Source organism: Pipistrellus kuhlii, unplaced genomic scaffold (assembly GCF_014108245.1).
Source record: "Pipistrellus kuhlii isolate mPipKuh1 unplaced genomic scaffold, mPipKuh1.p scaffold_m20_p_16, whole genome shotgun sequence".
Classification (NCBI taxonomy): Eukaryota; Metazoa; Chordata; class Mammalia; order Chiroptera; family Vespertilionidae; genus Pipistrellus; species Pipistrellus kuhlii.
Window position 1 is genome coordinate 5,036,799 of NW_023425471.1, and position 24,520 is coordinate 5,061,318.

At 35.6% G+C, this 24,520-nt stretch overlaps 1 protein-coding gene across 1 annotated transcript in view; it reads right to left on the minus strand.

The window, feature by feature from the left end:
- Positions 1-9,791, minus strand: part of BEND2 (BEN domain containing 2) — an 86,777-nt gene extending 76,986 nt beyond the window's left edge. Inside the window, exons 1-2 of the mRNA XM_036440076.1 lie at positions 9,713-9,791; positions 5,806-5,922 (exon numbers count right to left, since the gene is read on the minus strand). Of these exons, the coding sequence (XP_036295969.1) occupies positions 5,806-5,922; positions 9,713-9,791 (196 nt within the window). The remainder of the gene's footprint in view (positions 1-5,805; positions 5,923-9,712) is intronic.
- Positions 9,792-24,520: the final 14,729 nt, after the last annotated feature.

Sequence of the window (24,520 nt, forward strand, 5' to 3'; positions counted from 1 at the left end):
TAGATAGATAGATAGATAGATAGATAGATAGATAGATAGATATGTATATACATACACATATACATATATCACTAGGTAGTTGCCACTTAAGGATGGCTAGGGTCTAGTAATAATTAATGTCGTTTTTAAACATTCGTTTAAAATCTTGCTTGGCGTTGACTTGTATTGACATAACCTTCAAACACGTGGTATCTACAGAACGTGTGAAGTGCAATTAACAAGTTTTGCTTGAAAAGGTTTGTGTTTGGTTTGGTTTTTGTTGCAAAACTAGGGCTAAGAAGATGGCGGATGAAGAGCATATTCGGCACTGCATGCTTTACGAGTTCCAATTAGGAAGAAAAGCAAGTGAGGCTGCAAAAAACATCTGTAGTGCTCTTGGTCAAGATGCAGTTAGCGCCAGAAAATGCCAGCGTTGGTTTGAGAAATTTCACGAGGGAAATTTTTCCTTAGATGACAAGAGTGGTCGAGGCCGTGTGTCCAATTTTGATCAAGAAGCTCTTCAAGCTCTTTTGGTGCAAAATCCTCAAATTACCCAACAAGAGCTTGTGACAACTTTAAATTGTTCACAAAAAACAATTTCCAATCAATTGCGTGCACTTGGCAAAATCCAAGAGTTTGGAAAATGGGTTCCTCATGAGTTGACCGACAACAACCATAATCAAAGAGTCACAATTTGCAGTTCGCTCCTCTCTCGTCAAAACCGTTTGCCGTTTTTAGAGCAAATTGTTACCGGAGATGAACAATGGGTGGTGTATGTTAATTTGAAAAGGCGGCCTCAATGGTTGGACAAAAATGAGGCTCCGCAGCCCACGCCAAAACCTGACTTGCATGCGAAAAAAGTGATGTTGTGTGTTTGGTGGAATTTTAAAGGAATTCTTCATTATGAACTTTTACCATCTAACCAAACCATTACAAGTGCAGTGTATAGTGCCCAATTGGAAAGGTTAGCCCAAGCTTTAAGAGAAAAAGAACCCGCGCTGATTAATCGGAAGGGCGTCATTCTTCACCACGATAACGCACGACCGCATACTGCAAGAATCGCTGCTGAAAAACTGCGCCAGTTGGAATGGGAAGTTCTCCCTCAACCTGCATATTCTCCTGATATTGCCCCTTCTGATTACCATTTGTTTCGTTCTTTGCAAAACTTTCTTCTTGGAAAAAAATTTAATAATGAAGAATGCCTCAAAAATGCATTGACTGAATTTTTTGCATCAAAATCACAAGAATTTTACAACAGAGGGATTAAAATGCTTCCTGAGCATTGGTCACAAGTAGTAGAAAACAACGGCAACTATATTGTTGATTAAATTTTGTTGTATTGTTTAAATAAATTCGATTTTAAAAAGTATTAGAAAACGACATTAATTATTACTAGACCTCATACAAAACTGGAATGAATATAGCAACATACTGAGGTATTGGTCAGCTAGTGTACTCTTTCAAGACAACTGGATTATTTGTTATCTCAGGGCTCTTTGCCAAGCTGGTTTGAACTCCTATCAACATTTCTATAAGGAAAATACTTTCAGGTATGGAATGACAAGAAATGTAACCATGAATTTCATACCAGGTGAAACTAACATTCAAAGACCAAGCACATCATGACAACATGGATGGACTTGGAGTGTGTTTGCTAAGTGAGACAAGTCCGACAAGGAAAGAACAATACTGTATGATATCACATATGTGGAATCTCTAAAGATAAAAAGATTCAAACCAATAGAAACGCAGAGTAGAATGGTGGCTAACTTGGGGTGGGGATGTGAGAAAAATAGGGAAAGGATGGTAAAGGGGTATAAACTATCAGTAAAAAAGTGAACTAACATCTGAGGATGTATGTACATGGTGACTATACTTGACAATATTTCATAATTGAAAGTTTCATAGAAAGTAAAACTTCAGCAACTTCACAACAAAACATAAAATGGTTAATAGCAGAAATGATGACTGAGTTATTTACCAGTAACTGGGTGGTGAGAATCCTTTCACAATGTATGTGTGTATCAATTCATCACATTATGATCTATATACATTAAATTTTTATTTGTCTATTATATTTCAAGAAATCTGTCAAAAAATTAGGATTCATTTCTAAAAAAGAAAATAAAAAATGAAATAATGACTTCCCACAATGGAAAGATAGATGATAGATAGATAGATAGATATAGATATGTATGTATATACATACATACATATATAACAAGATAGTTTCCACTTGAGGATGGCTAGAGAAATATTTCTTATCAAAAAGAATTATGAAAGAACAAATCATAGACTAAGAATGAAGAAGAAATGGAGGAACTCGGATATCTACAAACTCTGAGTCATCCATCATTGGAAGAAAGTAACATGGTACAGTCTCAATAACGAACTGTTAGCAGTTTCTTATAACACTAAACATGTTTTTACCATACAATCAAGCATCTGTACTCTTGAGTATTTATCTATGAAAAATCAAAACTTAGGTCTACACAAAACATGTACTGGAATGATCCTCACATCTTTAGTTGTAATACTGAACACTGGAACAAATCCAGATGTTTTTCAACAGTGAAACAACACACAAACTGTGGTACATCCATACCATGGAATGGTCCTCAACAATAAAAACAAGGTTCTACTGATACATGCCACAAGTCAGATGGACATCCAGGGACTTGGGCTAAGGAAGATGTAGTTATAAAAGGACAAGAAGATACAACCATAAGGGAATGTTCTGTATATTCACTGTTGTAGTGGAAATCAAACACTCATGTGAGAAAATCAAACACAACTCAACACATACACACAAATTAATCCAATTAAAATGGAGAAATCCTAAAACATTTTGTAGGTTGCATCAATGTTAACATCCTTGTTGTGGTACTGTGCTATAGGTTGGCAAGCTGTTATCATTGGGAGAAACTGGATCAACTGTAGACAAGATCTCTCTGTATTGTTTCTTACAATTGCATGTGCAGTTAAAATGTACTCAAAATAAAACTTTTACTTTTCAATTAGTTCATTTAAACTTGATTTTTTAATTAGGAAAATCTACCTCTAGCTCAACTTAAGGGTACTAATAAATCTACATTGAACGGTGATATTTGGAATATGTATTACTTCAAACTCACCAACATCAGAAAGGATGAGAACACGTGAAATATTTTGATCACAAAAGTTATTTCCTGAGAATGGTGGGTTATTCATCATCTGAGAGCTTTGTTCCTGGTTGGTCAGCACTCTGTCCCTTCCTATAAGGGAAACACATTTCAAATGCTATAAGAAAGAGCTCCCAAACTCATATTCTAAATTCAATAAAACTATCCTTCAGTAATGAATTCAAAATAAAGGTATTTATACACAAAAGAAGTATTTGTCATCAATTCATGTTTTAGCATAACTAAAGGAAAATCCACAAACAGAAAAGATATTATAGGGGAAAAAAACTCTCAAGCATCAAGAAGCACCAAGAACAAGGGAAAGAACACGAATATAGATGCAGAAAAAAGGCATCCACTCATATATTACACGAGGGAATTGAAAATGGTAAAGCCACATTTGAAAGCAGTTTGTCAGTTTCTTATAGCAAACTAAGGACACAATCACCAAGGAAATTACACTCTTGGAAATCCCACTCAGAGAATTGTGAGAAAGAGTGAAATGAATGAAATAAAGCAAGATTTTAAAATTCAGATTTTATATAATAGTGAACCAATACAAAAAAAGAGTAGTATATCCACACCATGGTGTCTCCTCAACAAAAAAGAAGGAACTACTGATGCACGCCACAATTCAGATGAATATCCAGGTGAACAAGTGTTATTAGTAGCTTTACCCTAAGAACCCAAACAGGAAACCCCCAATATTTTGAAAATGTGGACAATAACTTTATCATGAAACATCCATACCATAAAGTACTTCTCTGCAATAAAAAATAAAAATAAGGAATAAATGATACACACAAGGACATGAGTGAGTTTTTGGACATTGCACTGAGAAAGAAGCCAATCTCAATTACAACATTGTTGAAGGGAAAAATTATAGATCTGGGGAATAGATTTATTGTTTATAGCAACTATAAAAAAAAAGAACTGAAGACAGACATGGGATGGGAATTGGAAATGAAAATGTCAACCTGAGGGAGGTGTGTGTGCTTATTAGAGAGCATTTTAGGGGTCATGGTGGCAATCAAACTGTTTGAGGGCATGCCTATGATAGAGGATATGTGATAAAATTGTATAGAAGTAAACACCCACATTAACTGACGTGAAACTGGTGACATCTGAATAATATTTGGAGGGTGTCAGATCATTTAACTAAATAGTGATAAATTTCCTCCATTTTGCAAGTTCATACCATTGGATAATTTGTGTAAGGGGAATTTTTTCAGTATCATTTCATACAACTGCAGATGCTGCTAAAAATATCTGAAAATAAAAACTTTATTTAGAAAATGCTGCCACTATCTTTTTCATAAGAATGTTGATAAATCTAGGTTAAAGGTGCTACCTATCATCATTTGAAATCCTACAAAACTGGTATGACTATAGCAACATTCTGAGGAATTGTTAGGCTAGTGTACTTTTTCAAGACAACTGAATCATTTGTTGTCTCAGGGCTCTTTGCAAAGCTGGTATGAACTTCTATCAACATTTCTATAAGGAAAATACTTTTAGGTATGGAATGACAAGAAATGTCAACCATGAATTCCATACCATGTGAAACTAACATTCAAAGACCAAGCAGATCATGGCAACATGGATGGACCTGGAGTGTGTTTGCTAAATGAGACAAGCCCAACAAGGAAAGACAAATACTGTGTGATATCACATATGTGGAATCTCTTTTAAAAAAATCATACCAATATTAATGCAGATTTGAATGGTGGCTACCTGGGGTGGGGATGTGAGGAAAACAGGCAAAGGCTGGTAAAGGGGCATAAACTATCAGTAAAATGGAGAACTAACATCTGAGGATTTATATACATGGTGACTATACTTGACAATATTGCATAATTGAAAGTTTTGTAGAAAGGAAAACTTCAGCATTTTCACCACAAAACAGAAAGAGGTTAATAGGGGAAATTATGACTGTGTTATTTACCAATAACTGGGTGGTGAGAATCCTTTCACAATGTATGTGTGTATCAAATCATCACATTATGCTCCATATACATTAGAATTTTATTTGTAAATTATATCTCAAGAAATCTGACAAAAGAAAATAGGATTCATTTTTTTTAAAGAAACAAACTTACATACATATATTACTAGGTAGTTTCCACATTAGAATGGCTAGAGAAATATTTCCTACAAAAACAAGGAACTACTGATGCATGCCACAAGTCAGATGAACATCCAGGGACTTGGGCTAAAGAAGATGTGGTTATAAAAGGACAAGAAGACATATTCATATGGGAATAGAAATGTTCTCTATCTTGACAGTGGTAGTGGAAAACAAACCTACTCATGTGACAAAATCAAACACAACTCAACACATACACATAAATAAATCCAATTAAAATGGGGAAATCCTAAGACAATTTGTAGGTTGCATCAATGTTAACATATTTGTTGTGGTACTGTGCTATAGTTTTGCAAGCTGTTATTATTGGGGGAAACTGGATCAACTGTACACAAGATCTCTCTGTATTGTTTCTTACAATTGCATGTGCAGTTAAAATTTACTCAAAATAAAACTTATATTTTTAATTAGTTCATTTTAACTTGATTTTTTTAATTAAGAAAAGCTAGCTCAACTTAAGGGTACTAATAAATCTACATTGAACAGTGATATTTGTAATATGTATCATTTCATACTCACCAACATCAGAAAAGATAAGGACACGTGGAATATCTTGAGTACCATTGTTATTCCCCAAGACATCTGTGTTATTCATTATCTGATTATTTTCTTCCTGGTTCTTCTGTGCATTGTCCCCTTCTATAAGGAAAATATTTTTCAAATACTGTAAGAAAAAACTCCCTAACTCATATTCTATCAATATAACCAATGGCACTATCTTTCAGTCATGAAGCCAAATTAAATATATTTGTAGACATAAGGAAAAGTATTTGTCACTGACTAATTCCTGTTTGGGAATAGCTAAAGGGAAATCTCCAAACAGAAACGATATAATAGAAAAACACTCTAGCTCAAGAAAGACAAAGAACAAAGGAAAAAAGACAAATATTGATACAAACTGGTCCACTCATACATTGCAGATGGGAATGGAAAATGGTAAAGCTACACTGGAAAACAGTTTGTCAGTTTCTTATCCGAAACTAAGGATACAACCACCAAAGGACCAGAAATTGCACTCTAGGGCATTCAACTCAGAGAAATGAAAACTTGGTGAAAGAGTGAAATGAATGAAATGATGCAAGATTTAAAAATCCAGATTTTCTTTAATAGTGAACCAATATACAGAGTGGTGCAACCAAATGATAGTACATCCTCAACAAAATAGAAGGAACTATGGATGCTACCACAAGTCAGATGGATATCCATACGAATAAGTGTTACTAGCAGCTTTACCCTAATAAAGAGGAAACCCAGAAGTTTTGGAAAGGTGAATAGGTAAATATACTATGGAATATCCATACCATGGAATACTACTCAGTGATTTTTTTTTAAAAGGAGTAAGTGATACACACTAGGACATGAGCGACTTTCTAGGAAATTATACTGAGGGAATGAAGTCAATCTCAAGTACCACAGAGTTCCATTTATATAAAAATACAAAAAGGAAAAATTATAAATCTGGGAAACATATTTGTTGTTGCCAGCCACTAGAGAGATGGGAGGAGATGGTAATGGGAGCAGTGTCAACTGGAAGGAACATGGTATGCTTACAAAACAGCAATATGAAGGGTCATGATAGTGATAAGACTATTTGGGGACTTGCCTGTGGTTGAGGATAAGTGATAAAATTGTATATAAATAAACACTCACAATAACAGAAGTGAAACTAGAAACATCTAAATAATATCTGGAGGATATCAGGTCATTTAACATAATAGTGGTACATTTCTATCACTTTGCAAGTTGATTGCATTGGGGAAATTTGGGTAGTGGGAACATAGAAATTCTCTGTATCACTGAAACTGATTTGGCTCAATGGATAGAGCGTCGGCTTGGGGACTGAAGGGACCTGGGTTCGATTTGGGTCAAGGGCATGTACCTTGGTTGCGGGCATATCCCCGGTGGGGGGTGTGCAAGAGGCAGCTGGGCAATGACTCTCACTCATTGATGTTTCTGGCTCTCTATCTCTCTTCCTTCCTCTCTGTACAAAATCAATAAAATATATTTTTTTAAAAAAGAAATTCTCTGTATCATTTCTTACAACTGAAGATGCTATTTCAGATAAATATATCTGAAAATAAAAACTTTAATTAGAAAATATTGGCACAATCTTTACACTAAGAATGTTGATAAATCTATAGGAAAGGTACTACCCGTCATAAGTATAATTTCAAAACCTGCAAAAATGGTATAAATAGAGCAACATACTAAGGAATTGTTATGCTAGTGTAGTTTCCCAAGGCAACTAGATCATTTGTTGTTTCACGTCTCTTTGTCAAGCTTGTTTGAGCTCCTACCAACATTTTATGAATAAAACTAGAGTCCCAGTGCATGGATTCATGCACTAGTAGGGTCCCTGGGCCTGGCTGAAACTGGCTGACAACCCCCGAAGGGTCCCAGATTATGAGAGGGCATTTTTGGGGTGATACACACTGGAATCAGGCTCCCTCCTCAATGGTTCTGGGTGCATCACCAGAGACCTATTCCTGCCAAGTTCCCACAGCTCAGCAGCCCCTGTATTGACCATTTGCCCCCTGGTGGTCAGTATGTATCATAACTACTGACTGGTAGGTTGGTCAGCCTGTCAGCCAGTCACTTAGACTTTTATATATAGATATAGATATAGATATAGATATAGATATAGATATAGATATAGATATAGATATAGATAGATAGATACTTTCAGGTATGGAAAGACAAAAAATCTCAACCATAAATTCCATAAGATGTGAAACTGTCATTCAAACGCAAAGCAAATTTGGAGTAAAATGAATAGATTTGAGAGCATTATGTTAAGTGAGATAAGCCAGCCATAGAAAGACTAGTACTGTGTTCTATCACATATGTGGAATCTAAAAAAAAGTCAAATTCATAAAATCACAGAGTAGAACCATGTCTGCAAGCAACTGGGAAGTGAGAAAAATAGAGAGATGCTGGTAATGGGGTACAAACTATCAGTTAAAAGGTGAAGTAATGTCAGGGGATATATAACATGGTGACTATAGTTGATAATGCTGTATTATGTAATTGCAATGTGATTAGAAAGTTCAACCTCAGCATTCTCACAACAAAACATAAAGAGGTAAATGATGGATGTGCTAATTAATTCCATTAAGAATCCTTTCAATTGTCTGTGTGTTTCTAAACAACACATTGTTCAATATGAATATATTACAATTTTATTTTTCAATTATACCTCAATAAAGCTAAAAATTAGTGTTTCAAAGAATAAAGATGAAATAAGTACATTCTCACATGAAGGAAAGCTAAATATTTGATTGAGCCTAAACCGGTTTGGCTCAGTAGATAGAGCGTCAGCCTGCGGACTGAAAGGTCCCGGGTTCGATTCAGGTCAAGGGCATGTACCTTGGTTGTGGGCACATCCCCAGTAGGGGTGTACAAGAGGCAGCTGATCTATGATTCTCTCTCATCGATGTTTCTAACTCTCTATCCCTCTCTCTTCCTCTCTGTAAAAAATAAATAAAATATATTTTAAAAAATAAATATCTCAATTGGCATTTTACACTTGAGAATGGTCAGGGAAATACCTTCTATCAGAAAAGAATGGTGAAAGAAGAAATCTGGGAGAATCCAAGGGGAAGAAAGAATAATGAAAGCATCAGGAACATGGAGGTCTAGAAACTGGCTAACTCAGAGATTGCTAGCAGAACAGTAAAAGGGCACAGACTCTCTGGAAAACTGTTTGCAGTTTCTAAACATGCCATTACCATGCAACTAAGTATCTGAACTCTTGGGAAATCCAAACTTACATTTACACAAAAACTGCTACATGAAGGGTCATCAAAAATGTACCTGCAATACTGAAAACTGGAAACGTTCCAGATGTTCTTCAACAGTGAACCACTATACAAAGCGTGGTACATCCATATACCATGGGAAAGTCCTCAACAACAAATAAGAAGGAAGAACCGGTGCATGACACAAGTCAACTGCATATCATGGGACTTAGGCTGAGGCAGGAGTAGTTGTTAAAAGGTAAAGTGATATATTTGAGTGGGAATGGAAATGTTCCATATCTTGAGTGTGGTGGTGGAAATCAAAGCTACTCATGTGACAAAATCAAACAGAGCTAAACACATAGGCACAAAACAATGTAATTAAACAAGAGAGATCTCAAAAAGTCTGTGATTGCATCACTGTCAATATCCTGGTTGAGGTGTTGTGATAGTTCAGCAAGATGCTATCATTGGGGGAAATTAGATCAACTATACTTAAGATGTCTCTGTATTGTCTCTTACAATTGCATGTGCAGTTAAAATGTACTCAAAATAAAACTTTTACTTTTTAATTAAGTCATTTTAACTTGATTTTTTAAGTAGGAAAATCTACCTCTAGCTCATATTAAGGTTATTAATAAATCTACATTTAACAGTGATATTTGGAATATGTATCATTACAAACTCACCAACATCAGAAAGGATGAGGACACGTGAAATATTTTGATCACAAAAGTTATTTCCCAAGAATGGTGGGTTATTCATCATCTGAGAGTTTTGTTCCTGGCTGGTCAGCACTCTGTCCCTTCCTATAAGGGAAACATATTTCAAATGCTATAGGAAAGAGCTCCCAAACTCATATTCTAGATTCAATAAAACAATACTTCAGTAATGAAGTGAAAATAAAGATATTTATACACAAAAGAAGTATTTGTCATCAATTCATGTTTTAGCATAGCTAAAAGAAAATCCACAAACAGAGAAGATACATTGAAAAAAACTCTCAAGCATCTAGAAGGACAAAGAACAAGGGAAAGAACACGAATATAGATGCAGACAAACTGCATCCACTCATATATTACAGGAGGGAATGGAAAATGGCAAAACCACACTAGAAAGCAGTTTGTTACTTTCTTATCCCAAACTAAGGACCCAATTACCAAAAGACCAGAAATTGCACTCTTGGGAATTCCACTCAAAGAAATGTAAACTGTGAGAAAGAGTGAAATGAAGCAAGATTTTAAAATTCAGATTTTATTTAATAGTGAACCAATACACGAAAGAGTAGTATGTCCATACCATGGTGTCTCCTCAACAAAAAAGAAGGAACTACTGATGTATGCCACAAGTCAGATAAATATCCAGGTGAACAAGTGTTATTAGTAGCTTTACTCATTCCCAGAGGAACCTCCAAAAATTTTAAAATATGAACAATAACTATATCATGGACATAAATACCATGAAACACTACTTTGCAATAAAAAAAAAATAAGGAATAAGTGATACACACAAGGACAAGAGTGAGTTTCTAGGAAATTGCCCTGAAGGAAAGAAGCCAATCTCAGTACCCTAGGATTCCATTTATACAACAACGTTGAAGGGGAAAATTATAGATCTGGGGAATAGATTTATTCTTTAGAGCAACTAGAAAAAAATGAGCAGCTGAATGCAGACAGGGGAAGGGAATTGGGAATGAAAATGTCAACCTGAGGGAGGTGTGTGTGCTTATAAAATAGCATTTTAGCAGTCATGGTGGTGATCACACTGTTTGAGGGCTTCACTATGATAGAGGATGTGTGATAAAATTGTATAGAGGTGAACACCCACATTAACAGACGTGAAACTGGGGACATCTCAATACTATTTGGAGGGTGTTAGGTCATTTAACTAAATAGTGATAAATTTTTACCATTTTGCAAGTTCATATCATTGGGCTAATTTGTGTATGGGGACACAGAATGTTTTTGTATCATTTCTTACAACTGCAAATGCTGCTAAATATATCTAAAAGTGAAAACTTTATTTAGAAAATTCTGCCACTATCTTCCTCACTAAGAATGTTGATAAATCTAGATTAAAGGTGCTACCTATCATCATTTCAAATCCTACAAAACTGGTATGAATATAGCAACAAACTGAGGAATTGGTTAGCTAGTGTCCTTTTTCAAGACAACTGATCATTTGTTGTCTCGGGACTCTTTGCAAAGTTGGTTTGAACTTCTATCAATGTTTCTATATGAAAAATACTTTCAGGTATGGAATGACAAGAAATGTCAATCATGAATTCCATACCAGGTGAAACTAACACTCAAAGACCAAGCAGATCCTGGCAACATGGGTGGACCTGTAGTGTGTTTGCTAGAGACAAGTTAGACAAGGAAAGACAAATACTGTATGATATCACATATGTGGTATCTGTAAAGAAAAAAAAAATTCAAACCAATAGAAACACAGAGTAGAATGTGGCTACCTGGGGTGGAAATGTGGGAAAAATAGGGAAAGGATGGTAAAGGGGTATAAACTATCAGTAAAAAAGTGAACTAACAGCTGAGGATGTATATACATGGTGACTATAGATGACAATATTGCATAATTTAAAGTTTTATAGAAAATAAAACTTCATCAATTTCACCACAAAGCATAAAGAGGTTAACAGGAGAAATGATGACTGTGTTATTGACCAGTAACTGGGTGGTGAGAAGCCTTTCACAATGTAAGTGTGTATCAATTCATCACATTATTCTCTATATACATTAAAATTTTATTTGTCAATTATATCTCAAAAAATCTTACAAAATAAATTAAGATTCATTTCTAAAAAAGAAAAAAAAACATGAAATAATGACCTCCCACAACAGAAAGATAGATAGATAGATAGATAGATAGATAGATAGATAGATAGATATGTATATACATACATACATACATATATCACTAGGTAGTTTCCACTTGAGGAAGGCTAGAGAAATATTTCCTATCAGAAAAGAATGATGAAAGAACAAATCATAGACTAAGAAAAAATAAGAAAAGGAGGAACATGGATATTTAGAAACTGTCTTGAGTCACCCATCACTGGCAGGAAAGTAACATGGTACAGTCTTGACAACAAAATGTTAGCAGTTTCTTATAACACTACACATGTTTTTACTATACCATCAAGCAACTGTACTCTTGAGTATTTATCTATGAAAAATCAAAACTTGGGTCCACACAAAACATGTACTGGAATGGTCATCACAGTTTTAGATGAAATACTGAACACTGGTAAAAATGCAGATGTTTTTCAACAGTGAAACAACACACAAACTGTGGTACATCCATACCATGGAATAGTTCTCAACAATAAAAACAAGGAACTATTGATGCATGCTACAAATCAGATAAATATTCAGGATCTTAGGCTAAGGAAGATGTGGTTGTAAAAGGTCAAGAAGACATATCATATTGGAATAGAAATGTTCTGTATCTTGACTGTGGTGGTGGAAATCAAACCTACTGATGTGACAAAATCAAACACAACTCAACACATACACACAAATCAATCCAATTAAAAAAGAGAAATCCAAAGACAATTTGTAGATTGCATCAATGTTAACATCCTTGTTGTGGTATTGTGCTATAGTTTTGCAAGCTGTTATCATTGGGGGAAACTGGATCAACTGTACACAAGATCTCTCTGTATTGTTTCTTACAATTGCATGTGCAATTAAAATTTACTCAAAATAAAACCTTTTAATTAGTTAATTTTAACTGATTTTTTAATTAGGTAAAGCTACCTTTAACTCACATTAAGAGTATTAATTAATCTACATTAAACAGTGATATTTGGAATATATATCATTTAAAACTCACCAACATCAGAAAGGATGAGGACACGTGAAATATTTTGACCACAACAGTTATTTCCTGAGAACAGTGGGTTATTCCTCATCTGAGAGTTTTGTTCCAGGTTGGTCTGTGCTTTGTCCCCTTCTATAAGGAAAATATTTTTCAAGTGCTGTAAGAAATGACTCCCTACTTCATATTCTACATACAATGACACTATCCTTCAGTAATAAAGCCAAAATAAATATATTTACAAACAAAAGAAAACTGAAAGTATTTGTCACTAACTGATTCATGTTTTAGGATGCCTAAAGGAAAATCTTCAACACAAAAAAATAACATAGATAAAATCTTGAGCATCAAGAAGGACAAAGAACAAATGAAAGAAAACAAATATGGACTTAGAGACACAGGTCCATTCATACATTGCAGATGAAAATGGAAAATGGGAAAGCCACACTGGAAAGCAATTTCTCAGATATTCACACACACACACACACACACACACACACACACACACACACACATATGGTTGCTTCTAGTTTCTTGGGATATATTCCTAGAAGTAGGTTGTGACATTGTACTACAGTTTTGTAAGATGTTATCATTGGAGCAAATGAGTCAACTATACATAAGATCTTTTTGTATCATGTCTTACAATTGCATGTGCAGCTAAAATGTCCCAAAATAATCCATTTAATTTTAATTAATATTTTTATTGATTTTTAACTAGGAAAATTTACCACTAGTAAACATTAATAGTGTTAATTAATGTATATTAAAAGTTTTGTTCATCATTTCAACCTCACCAACATCAGAAAGGATGGAGACATGTGGAATATCTTGACCGTTGTTGTTATTTTCAAATAATGGTGGGCTATTCATCATCTGAACATTCTCTTGAGGGTTGTTCTGTGGAATGCTCATTTCTACAAGGAAAATAATTTTCAAATGCTGTAAGAAAAGACTCCCTACCTCATATTCTATATCCAATGACACTATCCTTCAGTAATGAAGCCAAAATAAATATATTTATAAACAAAAGAAAACTGAAAGTATTTGTCACTAATTGATTCATGTTTTAGAATGACTAAAGGAAAATCTTCAACACAAAAAATAAGATAGATAAAACTCTTGAGCATCAAGAAGGACAAAGAACAAATGAAAGAAAACAAATATGGACACAGAGACACAAGTTCACTCATACATTGCAGATGAAAATGGAAAATGGGAAAGCAATTTCCCGGATATATTTATATATTTATATATATTTGCTTCTAGTTTCTTGGGATATATTCCTAGAAGTGGGTTGTGTCATTGTTTTGCAAGATGTTATCATTGGAGCAAATGAGTCAACTATACACAAGATCTCTTTGTATCATGTCTTACAATTGCATGTGCAGCTAAAATTTCCTAAAATAAACCATTTGATTTTAATTATTTTCATTGATTTTAATTAGGAAAATTAACCACTAGCAAACATTAATAGTATTAACTAATGTATGTTAAACAGTGTTGTTCATCATTTCAACCTCACCAACATCAGAAAGGATGGAGACATGTGGAATATCTTGACCGTTGTTGTTATTTTCCAATAATGGTGGGCTATTCATCATCTGAACATTCTCATGAAGGTTGCTTTGTGGAATGTCCATTTCTACAAGGAAAATATTTTTCAAATGCTATAAGAATAGATTCCCAACTTCATATGCCATATTCAATGAAACTATCCTTTACTAATGAAGTAAAAATAAAGATATTTACAGGCCAAAGGAAACCAAAAATATTTGTCACTATTGAACTGTGCTGCAAAATGGCTAAAGGAAAATCTTTAAACAAAAAATGTATTATGGAAAAAATTCTAGAGCATCAAAAACAAAGAACAAAGTAAAGAGTGGAAATACAGATGCAAATAAACTAATCCACTTATACATTGGGGGTGGGAATGGAAAATGGTAAAGCCACACTGCAAAGCATTTTGTCAGTTTCTGATCAAAAACTAAAGTCAAGCCCTGGGTAGTGTGGCTCCATTGGTTGGAGCATTGTCCTATGCATAAAAAAGTTTTGAATTCCATTTGAGTTAAGGGGTTTGCCCTAGTTTTGATCTCTGGTTAAACAACAGATCTCTCTCTCTCTCTCTCTCTCTCTCTCTCTCTCTCTCTCTCTCTCTCTCTCTCTCTCTCTCTCTCTCTCTAATAAAAGATAAAATTAAAAACATAAACACGCCAAAACCGGTTTGGCTCAGTGGTAGGGGGTCGGTCTGCGGACTGAAAGGTCCCAGGTTGGATTCTGGTCAAGGGCATGTACATTGGTTGTGGGCACATCCCCGGTAGGGGGTGTGCAAGAGGCAGCTGGTTGATGTTTCTTTCTCATCGACATTTCTAGCTCTCTATCTCTCTCCCTTCCTCTCTGTAAAAAAATCAATAAAATATATTTTAAAAAAAACACATAAACACTCAGGATGCATTCACAAAAGGACCAGAAATTGCACAATTGCACTCTTGGGCATCCATCTCAGGAGAAATAAAAAATGTGAAAGAGTGAAATGAATGAAATGAAACATGATTAAAAACTATGAATGAATATTCACTTCATAACATCTTTACTCCTAACAGCCCCAAACAGGAAACCAAGAGATTTTGAAGAGGTGAGCAGATAAATGTAGCATGGCATACCCATACCATGAAATATTACTCAGCAATAAAAATGAAGAAACAAGTGATATAAAAAAAAAAAAACATGAGTTAATCTCCAAGGAATTAGACTGAGAGGGTAGGGGGAGCCAATCACAAATACCACGGGAATCCAGTTAAATAACAATACTGAAGGGACAATTTATGTATCAGTAGAATAAATTTGTTGTTACCAGTATCTAGGCATATGTAGTAAGGATAGGTGTAAGGGAATATCACTGAAGGGAGGTGGGTATGCTTATAAAAGGGTCATAGTAGTGATGGAACTACTATAACAACATTGAGTAGACGAAAATGGAAATGGTAAAGCCATTGAGTAGTGATGGAACTGTTTGGAAGCATGCCTATGGTAGAGGACCTGTGATAAAATTATATAGAACTAAACACACATTAACACAAGTGAAACTAGAGACATCTCAATAATATCTGGATGGTGTCATGTCATTGATCTTAGAGGTGATAATCTTCTACCATTTTTCTAGTTCTTATCATTGTGGAAATTTGGGTATAGTGGGGACACAAATTTTCTCTCAGTCATTTACTACAACCGCAAGTGCAGCTAAATGTTACAGAAAATAAAAACTTAAATTAGAAAAAAATCACTATTTTTTCACTAAGGATGTTGATAAATATATATTAAATATGCTACTTGTCATTATCATTTCAAACCTACCAAAACAGGAATGAATATAGCAACAAACGGAAGAACTACTCTTGTTTTCCAAGCAGAATGGATCATTTGTTGTCTCAGGGCTCTTTTCCAAGGTGGTTTCAACTTCTACCAGCATTTCTATAAAGAAAATATTTTCAAGTATGGAAAGACAAGAAATCTCAACCATGAATTCCCTATCAGGTGAAACTATCCTTCAAAGACCAAGCATATTTGTGATAACCTGGATGGAGCTGGAGGACATTATGCCAAGTGAAATAAGCCAGACAAAGACAAATAGTATATGGTATCACATATGTGGAATAAAAATATAAAAAATAATCAAACTCATAGAAACAGAAAAGAATGGTGGGTACCAGGGCCTGAGAAGTGAGAAAAATAGGAAGAGCTGGTTAAAGGGTACAAACTATCAGTTAAAAAATTAACTAAGGTCCCCCTAGCTGGTTTGGCTCAGTGGATAGAGTGTCAGCCTGTGGACTGAAGGGTCCCGAGTTTGATTCTGGTCAAGGCACATGCCTGTGTTGCGGGCTTGATCCCTACCTACTGTGGGGCGTGCAGGAGGCAGTCGATCAATAATTCTCCCTCATCATTGATGTTTCCATCTCTCTCTCCCTCTCCCTTCCTCTCTGAAATCAATTTAAAAATATTTTTAAAAATAAAATTAAACAACCAAAAGAAAATACAGGAATTTTTTAAAATAGTGAACTAAAGTCTTAAAATGTATAACATGGCATTTATAGTTGATAATGTATTGTATAATAGAAATTTGCTTAGAGTACAACTTTAGCATTCTCACCAAAAAAATATAAAAAGGCCAATAGGGTAATGATGGATGTATTAACTCAATGGTGAGAAACCTTTCATGATGTATGTGTATCAAAGCATCACATTAAATATATCATTGTGAAATATATTACAATTTTGTCAATTCTACCTCTATAAAGCTGGAAAAAAAGAAATGAGTGTTCATACCTTAAAAATGAAAAAACAAAGACATTCTCCCACACAGGAAAGCTAAAAGTATATCTCACTAGGCAGATATACACTTGAGAATGACTAGAGGAATAGCTCCCATTAGAATAGGATGGTGAATGAACAAATCTTGGAGCATCTAAGACTAAGAAAGAATATGAAAGCAGGAAGAACATGGATGTCTAGAAACTGGCTAAGTCATCCATCAATGGCAGTCTCTGTGGAAAACTGTTGGTAGTTTCATATAACACTAAACATGCTACTACCACTCAACCAAACATCTGTACTCTTGGTCATGACCTAAGTGAAATAAAAACTTATGTTTACATAAAAACCTGTACATGAATGCTGATCACAATTTTACTTGTTATACTGAACACTGGAAAAAATCCAGATGTTCTTGAACAGTGAACAAATACACAACGTGTGTTACACCCATGCTATGGAATATCCTCAACAATAAAAAGAAGGAACTACTCATTCATGCCACAAGTCAGATGAATATCCAGGGACTTATGCTGAGATGGGTGTAGTTATAAAAGTGCAAAGTGACACATCTGCATGGGAATGGAAATATTCTGTAACTTGACTTTGGTGGTGGAAATCAAACTCACTCATGTGAAAAAAATCAAATAGAAATAAACAAATCCACATAATACAATTATCGAATAAACTGGGGAATTTTAATAAAATCTGTGGATTGCATCAATGTCAATATCTTGGTTGTGATATTGTATTATAGTTTTGTAAGACGTATTGTTCCATGAAATGATTTTTCTTTATATTGCTTCTTATAATTTCGTGTGCATCTTGAATTACTACAAAATTGAAAGTCAAATTTAAAAAACGACTTGTATGCATGCATATAAGCCTAACCAATGGACACAGATAACAGGGGGAAGAGAACATGAGTGGGGAGGTTGGGGGGTAAATGGGGGGATGAGGACACATATGTAAACAAATGTAATACCCTAATGAATAAAAAATTGTAAAAATAAATAAATAAATAAAAAACAGCTACCAATGGCTCACAGTAATGATGTTGATGGGTCTAGATCAAACAATGCTATTCGTAATATGCATTATTTCAAACACACCATAAGAAGCTGGATAGTGAAAGTTGAAGAGGGAGTAGTACCTAGATCACTGTCATCTTCCGATGGATCTGAATGAATTTCCAAGTCAGTTTCTTCATCTCCCGGAACTTCAACAACTATGTAGTGTTCACCTTCTGAAAGAAAAGAACTCTCAATTCAATGTGAAGCCAAACTATCCTCCAAGGAAACGGGTGTATTTAAATACAATCTGAAATAAAGGAAAACTGACTGTCCCCAGCTGACTTACACATACAGAAAGGCTAAAGAAAAGCTTCTAACAGAAAGGATGTGATGGAAGAAGGAAATCTGGAGCATTTGAAAGGAAGAAAGAACAATGGGAAGAACAGAAATATGAACTTGGAGAAACTGGATCACTCATACATTGCTGGTTAGAATGAAAAATGATACAGCCTCGCCCCAGGTGGTTTGGCTAAGTAGATAGAGCGGTGGCCCGAGGACTGAGGGGTTCTGGGTTAGATTCCAGTCACAGGAACATACCTCCATTGCAGGTTCAATCCCAGCCCTGCTCAGGGAGCGTGCAAGAGACAACCAATCAATGTGTCTCTCTCACATTGATATTTATCTCTATGTGTCTCTCCCTCTTCCTTCCACTCTCTCTAAAAATCAATGGAAAAATATCCTTGGGTGAGGATTAACAGAAAAGGAAAAGAAATCAAAGAAAAGAAGAGAGAGAAAGGAAGGGAAGGGAAGGGAAGGGAAGGGAAGGGAAGGGAAGGGAAGGGAAGGGAAGGGAAGGGAAGGGAAGGGAAGGGAAGGGAAGGGAAAGGGAAGGGAAGGGAAGGGAAGGGAAGGGAAAGGAAGGGAAGGGAAGGGAAGGGAAGGGAAGGGAAGGGAAGGGAAGAAAAATGGTTCAGCCTCTCTGAAAACTGTTTAGCAGTATCTTATAAAATATTATATGCTATTACCATAAAGTTCATCAATTGCACTTTTGGGATTCATGATAGAGAAATTAAAACTTATATTTATTTTTAAAAAACACTAGTACATGGATGTTCACAGCAGCTTTACTTCTAATACCAAAACCTGGAGTGAAATAAAGTAATACCCTTCAATAGGTGAATCGTTGAAAATAACTATTGCAGTGAATACATGGAAAACTACTCAGCAATAACAGCAAGTACTGATTTATTCAATAACCTGCATGAATCTTCAGGCAATGGTGCTGAATGAAAAATAAACAACATTCAAAGGTTATGTAGCATACAATCCTCTTTATGTAACACTAGAGTAAGGTGACCAGATTTTAACATTGGTAAAGCGGGACACCATTGACCGGGAGGGGGCGGCAGTTCTTGATTAAAAATTTGGTCTATATAGAGCAACAAAAATTTTCAAAGAACGAAAAATAGTAAGTTCCGTTTTGTAATATATTTTTATAATATATTTTTTTAATTTCAACATAAGTATAATTTGCAAATATAATAAATAAAAAATTATGTATAGTATTATTTTATTCTTTGGCATATTTCTCATTTGAGTGAATTTTTTTTAGTAGATTGCTGTCGTTTAAAAGGTCATGAAATATCAATGTCAATACCCTGGTTATAGTGTTTTATGTACTATAGTTTTGCAAGATGTTATCATTGGGAGAAAAAGGTAAAGTATAAAAGGGTCTCCTTATACATACCTTACAAATAGATATGAGTTTAAATGCATTTAAGTTTAATTTTCAAAATGAGCTACCACTAGCTTGCATTAAGGATGTTGATGCATTTAGATTAAATACTATTACTTTTAATATTTATCATTTGAAACTCACCAACCAGGTGGGTGGTGAATAAATGAAGAACATTGGGCATTATCAATTTTAGGTATTGTTAGGCAATTCATTGCCTCAAGGTTGTTTTCCTGGATGTTTTCTGCTATTTTTTGCATCTCTACAGGAAGAACATTTTTCAAGTGGTTAAGAAAATAACTAGCCGAAACTGGTTTTGCTCAGTAGATAGAGCTTTGGCCTGCAGACTGAAAGGTCCCAGGTTCTATTCCGGTCAAGGGCATGTACCTTAGTTGCGGGCACATCCCCAGTAGGGGGTGTGCAAGAGGCAGCTGATTGATGATTCTCTCTCATCAATGTTTCTGACTTTCTATCCCTCTCTCTTCCTCTCTGTGAAAAATCAATAAAATATATTTTTTTTAAAAAAATAACTCTAAACCATTAATTATATACAAAGTTCAACTTTTCTTAATGTCTGGGAAATAAAGACATTCTCATAGGAAGGAAAACTAAAAGAACTTGTCCCTTGAAAGCTTACCATTGAAGAAAGGTTAAAGGAAAGTCTTCTAATAGAAAGGATATCATGAAAAATAATGGATCAAAAAGAAAGAACAATGTAAAAAGAAGAAATATGCATGCAGAGAAATTGTATCATAAATTATAAGTGAAAGGTAAAATGGTATAGCTCCTCTGAAAAAAAAAACAAACAGTTTCTTATAAAACTAAACCTAGTATTCTGCCGGGACCGGTTTGGTTCAATGGATAGAGTGTCGGCTTGGGGACTGAAAGGTCCCGGGTTCGATTCCGGTCAAGGGCATGTACCTTGGTTGTGGGCATATCCCCAGTAGGGGGTGTGCAAGAGGCAGCTGATCGATGACTCTCTCTCATCGATGTTTCTGACTCTCTATCTCTCTCCCTTCCTCTCTGTACAAAATCAATAAAATATATTTTTTTAAAAAACTCCTTTTAAACCTAGTATTCTATGGGATGGGGGACAGGGGCAGGCTAGAAGGGTCAATGGGGGAGAAATGGGGACATATGTAATACTTTCAACAACAAAGATTTAAACCTAAACATAGAATTATCATATGACCCAGAACTGTCCTTTTAGGCATTCATCTCAAAGAAATATAAACTTAATATTTATACTAAAACCAATACATAATTGTTCATAGAATTTAACTTGTAATAGCCAAAAATTGGAAATATTTCAGATGTCCTTCAGTGGGTGAATATATAAAACAAACAGCTGTATATCCATCCCATGGAATATTACTCAACAATAAAAAGGAAGAAACTATTGATACATGCAACAGTTGGTATGAATCTCCAAGAAATTGTGTTAAGTAAAAAAATAAAAACAAACCCATGCCTAAAAAGTCATATAGTATTTATTCCATTTAAATGACAATATTTAAGTGACAAAATTATATAAAGAAAGTTTCATTTACCACTGGCCAGAGGTTTGGATGGGGCAGGGTAGAAGGGAAGGGGGACCAGAGGGAAGTGGTTGTGGATACGAAAGGACAATATGAAGGGTCCTTGTGGTGATGATGGACATATTTTGTATCATCACTGTGATGGTAGACAGATTCACTGATTCATTAAATAAAACTGCATAAAACTAAATACATACATACATACACATACATAATCACTGTCAGTATTTTAATTGTGATATTTTACTATACTTTTGCAAGATGTTATTGGGAGAAATGGATAAAGCAAAAATAAGATATCTGGATAATTTCTTACAACTACACATAAATTTAAATTTATTCCAAAATAAAAACTTAATTTAAAAAGAGCTACCACTGACTTGCATTAAGGATGTTGGTAAATCTAATTTAAACAATGCCACTTGTAATATGTGTCATTTCAGGCTCATCAGATTTTGGAAGGTGAAGAGACATTTTGCCCACTGTCATTTCCCAATAAAGTTGTTCAATACATGGTCTCATTGCTGCTTTCAAGGCTGGTTTCTACTTTTCCTGGCATTTTTATGAATAAAAAAGTTTTCAAAGGCTGTACTACAATAGTTCTTACCCACAGATTCTATCTTGATGAAATTATCCTTCAGTAAGGAAGAGGAAATAAAATACATTTTCACAAAAAGGAAAACTAAAAGATTTTGTCCCTGGAAGACTTACTCTTAAAGAAATGTTCGAGGAAAACTTCTAATCAGTAAAAATATCATGAAATAAGGAATTATGAAACATCAGAAGAAATAAAGAACAATAGAAAGAGCAGAAATATGGATTTGGAGAAGCTGGGTCATTCATACATAGCTGGAAGGAATGTAAAATGGTACAGCCACATGGAAAACAGGAGTTCCTCATAAAATTAAACATGCAATTAACATATAACCAGATATTTCATTTGAGTATTTGTGCCAGAGAAATGAAAACTGTTGTTTGCACAGAAATGTATAGATGAATATTCATAGCAGCCTTACTTCTTAGTTAAAAACTGGAATAAAAACAAACCAAATTTTACTTTAATGGACGAACAGTTAAATCTTGGAAGATTTATACCATTGAACACCCTTCAGCAATAAAAAAAGGAAGAAACTAATGATACACAGAGAACTCAGTTTAATCTCCAAGGACTTAAGTTGAGTGAGGGGAAAAAAAGCCAGTATTAAAAGGTTACATACTCCCTTGCCAGTGTGGCTCCAGTGGTTGAGTATCACGAGGAGGTCACGATGCTATTCCCAGTCAAGGCACATGCCAGAATTGTGGGCTTGATCCCCAGTAAGGGGCATGCAGGAAGCAGCCAATCTATGATTCTCTCTCATCATTGATGTTTCTCTCTCTCTCACCCTTTCCCTTCCTCTCTGAAATCAATAAAAAAAAATTTAAAAGATCAAATACTGTATGCATCCAACTATACAGAGGTGGGGAAAAGTAGGTTTACAGTTGTTCAAGTGGAAAATCCTATATAATAAAATCATAATATGTAGCCAGGACCAGTTTGGCTCAATGGATAGAGCGTCAGCCTGCCGACTGAAAGGTCCCAGGTTCTATTCTGGTCAAGGGCATGTACCTTGGTTGCGGTCACATCCCCGGTGGGGGGGGGGGTGCAAGAGGCAGCTGGTCGATGTTTCTCTCTCATCGACGTTTCTAACTCTCTGTCCCTCTCAATTCCTCTCTGTGTAAAATCAATATATTAAAAAAATCATAATATGCAAATTGACTGTCACTCCAACCCACAAGATGACTGCCCCCATGCGGTCAAAGATGGTTGCCACAAAATGGCCAGCACGGTAGTGCAGTGTGGGCAATCAGGCCAACAGGGGAGGACAGTTGGGGAGTATTAGTCCTGCAGGGAGGGCAGTTGGGGGGACCAGGCCTGCAGGGGAAGACAGTTGGGGGAGACCCAGGCCAGAAGGGGAGGGAAGTTTGGGGGAGTAGACTTGTAAGGGAGGACAGTTGGGGGTTGCCAGGCCTGCATGGGAAGGGCAGTTAGAGGCAACCAGGCTGGCATGGGAGGACAGTTGGAGGTGAACAGGCCAGCAGTGGAGGGCAGTTAGGGGTGACCAAGCTGGCAGAGGAGCAGTTAGGCATTGAGCAGGCTGGCAGGGGAGTGGTTAGGGGTGATCACGCTGGCAGGCAGAAGCAGTTAGGGGCAATCAGGCAGATAGGAAGGCAGGCAAGCGATTGGGAGCCAACAGTCCTGGGTTATGAAAGGGATTCCAGACTGGAGAGGTTGCAGGCTGGGCTGAGGGATACCTCCCTCTCCCCTCCCCCCGCCCCGCACGAATTTCATGCACTGGGCCTCTAGTAATACAGTAATTAATAGAGAATAATATAAGAATAAACTCTGTGTTTCATGTACTCTTAACTGTAAACCTTTTGCCCACTCCTGTATAACAATTTTGAAAGGACAATGTTCTAGAGATGGAGGATAGATCAGTGGTTGCCAAGAGTAGGGAATGGAGAATGAAAAGGGCAAGGTCACCAAAGGATGGTGGGTGTGGTTATAAAAGGTTAACACAAGTGATCCCTGTAGTGATGAAATGTTCGGTGCCTTCACTTTGGTAGTAGACATACAAATCTTCTCACATGATAAAATCGCATATAAGTCTGAGCAAATGAATACAAGTCAAACTGATTAATATCTATGCATTATATCAACATCAATATCCTGGTTGTAATATTTTAGTGTAGTTTATAAGATATTACCATTGAAGGAAATTAGGTAAAGGGCATCACTCTATTATTTCTTACAACTACCTGGGAATCCATAATTATCTCAATATAAAATTCACTAGCCTGAATTGAGTGCTTTTTTAACATACAATGAAGGATGCTATTTATAATATTTGCCATTTCAAACTTACCAATATCATGGGGGGTGTGGACCGGTGATGAGGCAATGTCAGGGCCCATTCTATGATATTCTATCATCTCAGTAGTGTTTGCACGACCGGGTTCTCCTGCTGTGGGTACTACTGAAGAAGCCTGGGTAGATGAGATAACACTGTTAGTACTTTCAGCAACTTT